General features: G+C 36.3%; 2 protein-coding genes across 2 annotated transcripts in view; both read left to right on the top strand.

The window, feature by feature from the left end:
• The window catches only part of LOC306867517 (5-hydroxytryptamine receptor 3C-like), a gene marked incomplete at both ends in the record, with an annotated part of 31,006 nt that extends 27,466 nt beyond the window's left edge, over positions 1-3,540 (top strand). The window contains 3 exons of the mRNA XM_079413194.1: positions 1,407-1,617; positions 2,909-3,091; positions 3,227-3,540. Coding sequence (XP_079269320.1) covers positions 1,407-1,617; positions 2,909-3,091; positions 3,227-3,540 — 708 coding nt within the window. The remainder of the gene's footprint in view (positions 1-1,406; positions 1,618-2,908; positions 3,092-3,226) is intronic.
• Positions 3,541-4,612: 1,072 nt separating this feature from the next.
• Positions 4,613-11,707, top strand: LOC306867518 (5-hydroxytryptamine receptor 3A-like; the record flags this gene model as incomplete). Its single annotated transcript, XM_079413195.1, has 9 exons — positions 4,613-4,661; positions 5,418-5,581; positions 5,668-5,712; positions 5,800-5,909; positions 7,221-7,390; positions 7,794-7,954; positions 9,152-9,362; positions 10,979-11,242; positions 11,481-11,707. The coding sequence occupies 9 exons, from the start codon at positions 4,613-4,615 to the stop codon at positions 11,705-11,707; spliced, it is 1,401 nt and encodes a 466-aa protein (XP_079269321.1).
• Between the last annotated feature and the right edge of the window lie 308 nt (positions 11,708-12,015).

Genomic DNA, 12,015 nt, shown 5'->3' on the forward strand with positions numbered 1-12,015 from the left:
CAATCAACCAATCAGAATTGAGGGATAACCTTTCAGGAAATATCTGTTTTAGGTGCTTCTACACCCTTGTTAATCAGCTATCATTTCACACTGATTTTAGGAATAAATTATAGGTAGGTTTCGGTTAAGTGGTAGGGATTGGGTTAAGTCTATATTTTTGGACAGTAATGTTGATCCAGGATAAACAAAAGACGTTGATCCAGGAACATTTCTTACTTGGCAAAATCACAGCCACCGTCATGATTTGGTGCATGTTACTGGGACTGTGCAGCACTGCTGCACCACTGTGATCCAGACATCAACAAAAAAAAGCTGAAAGTGTGTTTGACTACACTAACGGTGTCTAATCTTGCACCTGGAGGACCAACGTCCTGCAGAGTTTAGCTACAAACAGCTCCAACACACTTGCCTGGAAGTTTCTGAAGACCTTTGCTGTGCCTGAAATCGCCCCTTTACCCTTAAATAGGGCACTTTTTAAGGGAACAGCCATTTGTAGTGGTGTTCAAACCCATGGTGAACATTATCGAGTGTACTTATTCAATCCCATTATGCACTGCGATAGTTAGTATACAACCGGTGTATACTAGAGAATACCCATAATGCCCTGTGAGGGATGTGCCGAATGAATTCCTGCATCTCACCAGAAGTTGGTGCCAACAGCTGAATCGTCCATCCATCCATTTTCCAAACCGCTTGTCCAATGTGGGTAGAGTGTAATGTCATACATTCTATGCAGTTTTAGTGCAACATTAATTCCTCTAGTAAGAAGAACTGAGTTTTCTGAATCTGTGATCTAACTCTTACAATTTGGTGAAATCCTTGCTAGGTTTTGCTCCATCTGGAGTTCCCATGCATATCCTGATTTTTACTGAGTTAGATGTGTTCTTAGGTCAACTTACTTTGTTGACCCTGGAACATTTTAATCCAAATATTTAGTCTTGACCATATCTCTATACCTAAACCTAACCTTAACCATGAGTAATCCCTAAAATCAGAGTAAATTATAGATGAATGACACTGATGTACAAGCACCAAACACTGATTGTAAGCCTAAAATTCACAAAAACTGGTTCTTCAAATCTGATTGGTTAATCACAAAGATGTTGATCCAGGAACATGTCGCACTTAGTAAAATCAGGTTCTGCGAGTTCCCATGCTCTTTTGGAGATTTGTAGGCCAACCTGGTTCCAACACTCACAGTTGGGTCTTTACTTTTAAAGAATTAGCTAAATAAGTGGATGGAAAACGTCAATGAAACAACAGAGGACAAAGCTGAAAACAAGTAGGAAATACCACACACAAAAGTTGTGCAACTTCTTTGTGAATTCGCCCCTTTTTGTTTTGTTTTTTTCTACTGTGAAAATTATACTTGATAAACACTAATGTCCTCACTCATTGTGGAATAGATTGTCCTGAGACGTCGAGCTGCACTGTATGTGGTGAACCTCATAATTCCCAGCTGCTTCCTGCTTTCTTTGGATCTCTTCAGCTTCCTGCTGCCAGCTCAAAGCGTGGACCGTGCTTCCTTCAAAATGACCCTCATCTTGGGTTACACCGTCTTCCTGCTGCTAATGAACGATCTGCTGCCCGTCACAGGAAACAATTTACCACTCATAAGTATGTTGTCAAACCTTCTTATTCACTCATTTTGCATATTTTTGTCTTTACTCTGCTAAAATGTGGCCCCAGATGCTCACCAGCATAAGTTGCTGGTCTCCAGAATGGGATGCTGGTGCAATCTACACAGCAATATTTTCTTGGCAAACCAAAGTTGGCATGACCCAGCTAAGGCTAGTATATGTCAAAAGTTGTGCAATCCTGCTCCTGGAGAGCCAGTAACCTGCAGAGTTTCGCTCCAACCAGCTCCAACACACTTGCCTAGAAGGTTATAGTGAGTCTAAAGACATCGATTACTTTGGCTCAGGTGTGTTTAATCAGAGTTGGAGCAAGTGTGTTCTCAAGGTATTACAGACCTCTTTGAGTTGACCAGGGGTGCATTCCAGAAAGCACGGTTAACTTACCGTCAGCTGAACCCTGAACTTTCGGTTAATTAACCCAAAACCTGCTTACTCAAGGTATGTGGGTCCAAAAACGCGTCCAGGAGTAAGTTCATTCAACACAGAATATGTTCCTGGTTAAGACTCAAGACATTCTCAACAGAGCGACGAATCGACGAGTCACTATGGAAACGGATGCTAAGAAAACCTACTTTCTGTTTCATAGCAACTTCTTGCTATGGTTACTTACCCTGAAAGTTACCTCCAATTTTGGAACCGAAAGCTGAGGTTATCCACTCGCTTATCCTCAAACATACCCAGGTATATCACATAACCTGCTTACTGGAATACCCCACCCCCAATTGTATCGTGAAGATCATCCTGGTCAATCAGCTTAAGTCCAGGGTGCCCAATCCTGTTCCTGGAGATCTACCTTCCTGTAAAGTTCAGCTCCAACTGTGATCAAACACAGCTGAACCAGCTTATTAAGATTTTCAGAAGCACTTAATAATTACAGACTGGTGTGTTCAGTCAGGGTTGAAATTGAACTGTAGATAAGTACTGTAGATCTCCAGGAACAAGACTGGGCACCCCGGCTTGAGTTTTTCTGATCTACATTCTGGCATAAACCAGCCTGGGGTGAGTTTCCCAAAAGCAACTATGGTCGCAAGTTCTGTTGTTAACAAAAGAGTCCAATGGAACTAATGACCATAGTTAGCTAACGATGGTTCTGGGAAATGCACCCCTGGTCGGAATTTCTCAAAAGCAATGTAGACCATCAATGGTATCAATGGTCTCTACAGTGGTTTACAATACTTTTGGGAAATGAAGCCGAGGACTCTAACCTGAACTTTTCAGCAGGTTAGTTGATCCTTCTTTACCTCCAATCTTATCTTTCTCTCTCGATCTAGATGTGTTTTTCTCACTCTGTTTGGCCTTGATGGTAGCAAGTCTCCTTGAGACTATCCTCATCACCAATCTCCTGTATGGTTCCCGTGACATGCCTCCCTTACCCAAGTGGCTCAGGATTCTGGTCCTGAAATATCTTGCTCGACTTGCTTGTATGAAGAAATCTTGTGATAAACACTTAGAAGGTAAGACTCTTTTTGGAAGCCAATATATTTTTGTCTTCCAGTATGCTTTCACTTTATTGGTGTGCACCTGACGTCAGAATTCATATCATTGGTGTAAAAGATGTTTTCCAATGGTGGTCTTGTTTCTTGCCACAGCAAACCCATCTGAGTGCACTTTCTACAAAAACACCATGACTGATATTCCAAAGACAGAACTAGTTGGTGCAAGTCCAGTGAGAGTCTGGGAACAATGCCTTGATGAAATGAAGAAGATGAGTACGGATTTATTGGCCATCCGTCACCAAGTTGAAGAGCACTTCAGTAATGACAACAGAACAGATGATTGGTTCATGTTTGGTCAGGTCATTGACCGTGTGCTCTTTATAATATATAGTCTCTTTATCGTTGTGAGTTTAAGCACAATTATGGTTCTGTGGCTGTACTCATACAGTCTAGACAAAAGATCGTGATTTATTATTGCCTGCTCTGTAAATGGATAACACCAAAACTCTGATGTCCTGATTTATTTCTGATGTAACGAAAGGGATCTTCAACAAAATACTCTAGCTTTATACTCTTTATTGGGGCTTTAAAGGGGTAGTTTGCCAAAAATGAAATTTCTACTCGCCTTCAAGTTGTTTCAAACACAAAAAGATATTTTGAAGAATGTTGGTAACCAAACAGTTGACAGTAGCCATTGACTTCATGGCAAAAAAAGAAGAAGTAACTGTTAGTTTTTTAACAACTCAAGGGAGAGTACATGATGACAGAATTTTCATTTTTGGGTGAACTTACCCTTTAAGTGTCCCAACACTTAAACTTCCATAGACATTGAAGCTCTGGAACATAAAACAAATAAATATTCAAAATTAGTAAATATGTAGAATCTGACTTTCGGTTGTACCTGTAACACCAAAACATGTTTTGTTAGCTTTGGTAACATAAATAGCAAATATGACTTTGTTCACTGTTATTTTCAAATGTTATATTATTAAATAATACTAAATATTATTTAAATATCAAACAAACTTTGCTCCTGGTTTTGTGTGTGTTTGTTTTTTAAAGGATTTATTGATTTGAGTTATTGTATTGAAATAAGCATAGGGTCAAGAATTTCTAAATTAATAATTATATTTAATGATAGTTATTAATTTGATGTATGCCAGTCTCTAGATTTCTAGGTGGTATCACGAAAATATAAAACTGCCCATGGTAAATAAAACAACTGGAAATATATTCAAGATGATTTAATATGCTAAAATAGATTTAATAACGTCTTGAGGAGCCATAATAGCTCAAGCGTTCTTTCCTCTAATTAAATGTGTGGAACTGAACATGTTTTTTATCATCTAATGGAAAACAGATACATCTCTAATGAGTTCAACCGAACGCATCCAAAGCTATTAAAACAAGACAGGTCAGTGGTTATCGAAGGTGTTGAACAACATGTAAACGCACATGATGTGCCAGTAAAGTCATCACATTTCACCCGTGGAAGTGAGCAGTTTTAAACAAAAGGATATCTCATCCACAAAAAGCATTATGGGACATCTTTGGCGTCTTCTTTTGCCATTTTTCATTCTACTTAAAGGTAATGAATTAAACTTAAATGTAGATCACAGACTTAACATTTTAGTCAGTTATACTTTTGTCTTTGTTAAAAACAACTATGCAATATCTTCAGTGATTCAGAATTACTCTTTATACCAAATCAATAGTCTTTTTGTAAGCGGGTGCTTGTTCGGTTTTTTGTGCTATGCATTACAAACATTGGTATAACATTCATATATTTATCTTCGTCACAGCTGTTTGGACAAATAAAATTATAACGCAATGTATTTTACTTTATTACAGCTTCTGTAATTGCAATGTGATTTCATCACTTGTTGCTAATTTCTAAAATGATAAACTGATCTCACCCCGTGTTACAGGATATGCTTTAGAGTACAGTTTCTGTAATATATATCATACATTTATTTCTGCTTTACATACATTTATGTTCTATGTACGTTTATAAGATTAGATAATGTACACTACTTTTAATTCACTGTCAAAGTTAAATATGCTAGAAATACCCATTAGGGGTGATCAAATAATATACATTTACACTTAAAATGTTGGAATATTTTTTTATGTTTAAAATAAACACTTTTGAATTTCATTAAAGACACCATAGACAAATTGCTTTTTGTGTAATATCTGTACATTTTTAAGTGTCCAAATACGTTTTGGGGTGACTATATACAAAAGTACTGCGTAGCACAGCATTTATTTGCTGACTTCATGCTAATAAATGGATATCAAATGAATTTCTAAGCAAGTTTCCCTGGTTTATGGTCATGTTAAGTATCGTGTCTGGCGAACATGCTTCGCTGTGAAGAAGGACAAAGTGGACCCACGTATGACTCTCTACAGGAGGTCATTGACAAGAAGTCCTTCAGACCTTCTGTCAACCTCAGCAGCCCCACCATAACCAACATCTCCTTCACTCTCTACGCTATCTTGGGAGTGGTGAGTCAGTGCAGCACCAGCTGTATGTCTCTAGTTGTGTAGTCTGTGCTTGTGTTTGAACATTTGATGCTTGTTTTGTTTTGCAGAATGAAAAAGCACAAATTCTTACCACATTCCTCTGGCTCAGGCTGGTAGGTTTGGTGCATGAACACTAAGAGATCTTTGAATAATCACCTGAATATGTCTCAATCCTGTTCTCCAATCATATTTTGTTATAGTACTGGTTCCATGAGTTCCTCATCTGGGATCCAGAAGCTTGTGACGGCATTACGAAGATCTCTCTTCCAGTCAAAGATCTCTGGACTCCCGACATTATCGTTTATGAGTTGTGAGTGCCCTCTACTGGGGAGGTTTGGGATATTTTGGGGGAGAATTAATGGTATGGTTCACCAGCAGGAATTTTTTCCAGTGGATGAACCATAAAAACACTGACAGCCAATCAGAATCCACATGAGTTTAAAGCGGCAAACTGCAGCTTGCAATAAACAACGTTATCGTTATCGTTATCGTTATTGTTACCGTTACCGTTATCGTTATCGTTCGTTGGTGTGGATGCTAGTGTTGCCGTTATAGATCAACAAACACAGATGCCTCATTGGCATAGCTGGTCAAAGCCAGCTAGAACAAGTTTATTGTACGTATGCAAACGTGCTTATACGAATGGATGAATATTTATTTCTGCAATGTAATCTGGATTATGTTATCAGATTCCAAAAATTAGGTTGGCCTATTTAGAAAAAATGTGGTAATTATTGATTATATTAGGCTACATAATCAGACCACTGCATTTACAAAATATAAGTTCAGTGTTTTCTCAACATGCATCAACTACTGATGAACAGGTTAATAATTAACATATTTGAATCATTAGTCACTGTTGTCTTTAAAACACATTCAAATTAAGATTATTTCTTATTTATGCAGGGATTCCCACATTTTTATTTTTTTGTCACCTAATATATTTACTTGAGAAGTACTCAGATTGAGCTAATAAGTTAATAATTAAGTAACACATTTGCACGTTCACATGACATGCAGTTAAATAAAATATATTACTGTTTTTAGTAAGTGTTCCATTTAGATAATTGTTCATTTTAAATTATTTAATTATTTTGTTTTTAGCCTTTCATTAAATTTGACAATCTAATGCTTAATGCACTTCATGATGTTTCTTATATCTTTAATAACATATTTTTCTATGACTTTGTATTTTTATATCAATATGGTTCAATATGGTGTTAATCTAACACAATACAACAAGGTGACGGCATTAGCTAACATGCCATTAACATCCTAATATTGAATTAATACATATAAAAACGCAAGCCAACACATTCTCGCCAGTGAAATGTTATCCCATATCTTCGGGAATAATATATGAGAAATACATAAACACTCTATACAGCTATCATTAATTAACTATAAACAAAACTGTAGCAATAAAGTCTTCGGAACATTTAAAATTGAATTAAATAGATATGTAATATTGTTGCAGTGTTCGTCTTGTATCTAGGCCAGTTCTATAAATTGGATTATTTTTGTTTTAGCAGAAGGTTTAAAATAATACAGACTACAAGTAATCTATTAAAAAAAAATTCATAAATATAATAATTTGAACTCTCTCTTTTCTCCTGTTTAGCGTGGATGACGATGTCTCTCAGGCCTGTCCTTATGTGTATGTGAACCACACGGGCCACATCCGCTATGACAGGATGTTGAGGCTGGTTAGCGCCTGTAACCTACAGATCTTCAGTTTCCCTTTCGACATACAGAACTGCTCTTTCACCTTCGGCTCCTACATGCATACCAGTAACGGCTCCTCTTTCACTGCTCTCCTCATTTCCTGCCATCTCAGCATATATTTGCCATGAAAGCATTTCCCTTTATGTGTGTCTAAGTCAGCATATTGTAGTAAGCGAATGCCAATTTTGAAAAGTTTCAATTTAATGCTTTGATTAATGTCAAGTGGTGTAACCATCCGTTAAAACATCATAAATACATTTTCCTTGCATCTTGAATTCATGTGAATGTACACACCTTAATAGTATAAAAAATATATACTTTTTAAATATAATAAAACACTTTATTTTTAAAAATAAGACTTACTGACCTTGACACACAGTTACGAATGTCTAACATAATTTCCTGTTTCATGAATGTGTTTCTTTAAGAGTAACGATTCTAACACCTGTAAAACCTGTAACCCTTTCAGTAAAGGACGTCCGTGTCAGTCCTGCCCTGTCCTTTAATGAGATGACAGAAAACTCGAAGCGTTACCTGCAGGCCAGTGGAGAGTGGGAGCTTGTGTTTATCTTGGGTGACGCTGACATTTTGAAGTTCGGAATAGATGAATGGGACATCATCACTTTCTGGGTAAGAAAGAGACAAAAGCAGGGCAGATAATAGGCTATGTTTAGAATAACATACTAACATACTACTCTGTTTCTCTAGTATCTAGTTGTATGTGCACATTTTTATACCCAAATGACCTACTACATTTGACAAATGATATCATATGTCATCATTATAACATTGTAACAATGTGTACTACAAAAACGTATTTCTGCCAAAAATAAATGATTTTTTTTTCTCAGTTGTGAGGTTAAATCATAATTCTGACCTTTTTTTTCTCCGAATTCTGAGTTTACATCTCATAATTCTAAACTTTGTTTCTTGGAATTCTGAGTTTACATCTCATAATTCTAAACTTTGTTTCTTGGAATTCTGAGTTTACATCTCACAATTCTAAACTTTTTTCTTGGAATTCTGAGTTTACATCTCACAATTCTAAACTTTTTTCTTGGAATTCTGAGTTTACATCTCACAATTCTAAACTTTTTTCTTGGAATTCTGAGTTTACATCTCACAATTCTAAACTTTTTTCTTGGAATTCTGAGTTTACATCTCACAATTTGGACTTATTTCTCTGAATTTTGAATTTCGTAGAATTCTGAGTTTACATATCGCAATTCTAAACTTTTCTTTCTCTGAATTCTGAGTTTACATCTCATAATTTGGACTTTCTTGGAATTTTGAATTTCTTGGAAGTCTGTATCTCAGAATTGCACGTTTAAACTCGTAATTTTTCCTCTTTTTCTCAGAACTGCAAACTTGCCTTTCATATTTCTGACTTTTTTTCTGGGAACTATGAGTTTACTTCTTGCAACTTTAACTTTTTTTTCTAAAAATTCTGTTTTTTTTTTTTTGTTTGTTTTTTTCCCCCACAGAAAAAATAAAAAGTGTAATTGCAACTTTTTATCTCACGATTAACTCTTCTCAGAATTGCAAGAAAAATTGCAAGAATTGTGAGATAATTATTAATTTGTGGCCACATTTTACTAATTTGTTTTCTTAAAGTCTGCCCATAATTTAACTAAATTAAAACGAGGAAACTAATTAGTCTGAGAAATGAATTATTTATTGGCCATGAATAACAAGATATTTTTACTACCGCATTTCACGTGCAGAGCTCTGTAAATGTGTGACATTCCAAAATAAAAATTCCAAGAAACATACAGCACTTCAAGCTAAATATATGTCAGTCCAAGTCTTACTTTTTCCATCCTGCAGGTGGTGATAAAACGACGGCCGATACTGTATGTGGTGAACCTGATAATTCCCAGCTCCTTCCTCATGATTATTGACATCCTGTCCTTCTACTTGCCACCGCACAGCGTGGATCGATCCTCTTTCAAAATGACCCTTATTCTGGGATATACAGTCTTTCTTCTCATTATGAACGACCTGCTTCCCAGCACTGCTAATGGGACACCTTTAATAGGTCAATTAGCCACAACACACCACTGTGCAGCAATGTGTGAACTTTCATTTTCTTCTTTCTGGCCTCAAGCGTTTGTATCAAAATGGAAGTCAACATTGGGTTTCAGAAGAGAAAATCTTTGATAGATGGCTTAACAAAAGCTTTGAAAGATCAACCGATAATCGTTGTACCAAGATTTTTACCGATATTTGCACATTTTTCTTTGCGTTTTCTTTTCCTAATATTTGCACATTTTGTACATTATAACTGCAAACCTGCAGAATGTCTGATTGTGGAAAAATGCAATTATCGGGAAAAATTGGTAAAACCGATTATCGGTTGATTTCTTTTTTTTTGTTTAACTAAAGTTTTTAAGATAGTCTGGTTTAACTAAAACCAGGCAGCGAAAAATTAGCCCGGCAGAACTTTCCTTTCCCATTGGTGCTTTAATGGAATTGCAGTCTCGCACTAATTTGCCCTTTTTAGTAAATCTTGTCCCAAGTGTATGTGTACAACCGAAACATAGTCTTTCAACGTGTACTCTATTTGATAGTGTGCACAATCGCATATGGTTAATCTTTGTGTTCATCTAGGTGTCTGTGCATTTTCTCTGAATCATGACAGACAAAAACGTCTTTGTACTTATTTAAATTGGAGATGCAGGTATTTCTTAACTTTGTCACACAAGCGCTCTTCAGCGTGCCCGTCTATTGATATATAAATATTTATTCAGTAGTTTGTTTTTGTTGTTTCATCGCAAAAAAGTTTGTTTTGACTGTGAAACAATCAGTGTCGCCACCTTGTGGACCAACTAATTAGTGCAAATTTTAAACTAATAACCCAAATTGTTTAACTAAGCAGCCATCAAATTTGAAATGAGCTCGTTTTGTGCATAAAATTTTACAATTTCTAAGTTTAAACATTTATGTTATCTATGTTCTATTGTGAATAAAATATTGGCTCGTGTGATTTGAAATTCTTTTAGTTTTAATTTTATTCAAATTTAAAAAACATCCCAACATTTCTGGAATTCGGGTTCTATATATATATTTCAGTATATATATATATATATATATATATATATATATATATATATATATATATATATATATGTATATGTGTGTGTGTGTGTGTGTGTGTGTGTGTGTTGGGCATTAACATGCGGTCACATTTACTTTCTTTCAGAAGAATTTTCGCAGGTGAATTCCAGTCATTTCAATAGGAATCCACACATTTGTGAGAAAAAGATTTCCCCATGCAGATTTTGCACTGGGTTCAGTTGGTAAAGCTGCTTGGTTTGACTAACAATAGGCAGTTTTTTATACTGGTTTTTACTGACAGTAGGCAATGGAACTTTCTATACTCATGAAATTTCACAAAAGTGAACACACCATTATACTTAAGTCCTCCAAGGCCAATAGTTAACCAAAACACAGTAGCAAGATGTAACATGGAGAGTGATTTGAGAGACATAACAGAACAACCAGTATGTTGCCATGGACAGTGGACAATTGAAATGATTGACCAATAAGGATCAAGTATTTCAGAGAGAATAAAGAATTGAATTATGTAGTATTGTTAACTTTTTTTAAACACTCATTTAGTTATATCTCTAAAATTTGGTTTCACCTCTTTAGGTATCTATTTCTCTGTGTGTCTGGCATTCATGACTATAAGTCTACTGGAGACGGTCCTCATTACCTGTGTTCTCCACCACAATTCAATGAAATACAGGGAGGTGCCACACTGGGTTCAGGTGCTGGTGATGCACTTCATTGCTCGACTTATTTGCTACAGTTTCCCAGAAGACCCTTTAGCTAAGCTAGAAGGGAAACAAGAAACCAATCCATGGGTCGTCCAGCCCTCAGAATCAACGTCCAGTCAACAGACGTCCACTAACGGTGAGACAAGAATAGAACCTGATGTTAACTTTCAAATTAAAGGTGTCCAAACCTGTTCCTGCATGGCCAGTGTCCTGCAGAGTTTAGCTCCAACCCTAATTTTACACACCTGATTCACCCAATCAAGAAACGTCTTGGCAAGTGTATTGAAGCTAAACTCATCAGGACGTTGGTCCTCAGGGAGCAGGAGTGGACACCTCTATTTAAAAATGCTAAATGTTTGCTTTTTGTCCCCTAGCGTCTGGATCCATGACACTGGATGTGCCTGAACTAAGACAGATCAGTCAGGATCTTAGAGAGATGAACACTTATTTGTCCATTCTACGAAAAGAAGACCATCTACAGAACCAGTGGTGTCATGTGGGCTATATCCTGGACTTCCTTCTCTTCCGCATTTACCTGTTGATGATCACAGGATATGCACTTGTAATCATATGCATGTGGTGCATTTGGATAAACCAGTAGAAAGAGTACAGGCTAGCAGAAAAGAATGTTTATATAGACATTTGGTAGTTTTTCCATATTTACTACAGCAGAAATGTAGTGAGTAGAAATGTATTTTTCACTACTTTTTTACATAATTAAATACTAGTTTTGTCATGTCAGATCCACCAATAAATGGCTCATTACTGCATATCAGTTATCGGCTTATAAACATGCTCACCCTATTATAACCGATACTGATTATTTGCATATGTCCTCATTTCCTGTCCTGGTCAGGACCAAAACTTTTCCAGATTTTGGCTGTTTTCCTATTGACGTTCTCTCATACA

Source organism: Barbus barbus, assembly GCF_936440315.1.
Source record: "Barbus barbus genome assembly, chromosome: 49".
Taxonomy (NCBI): Eukaryota; Metazoa; Chordata; class Actinopteri; order Cypriniformes; family Cyprinidae; genus Barbus; species Barbus barbus.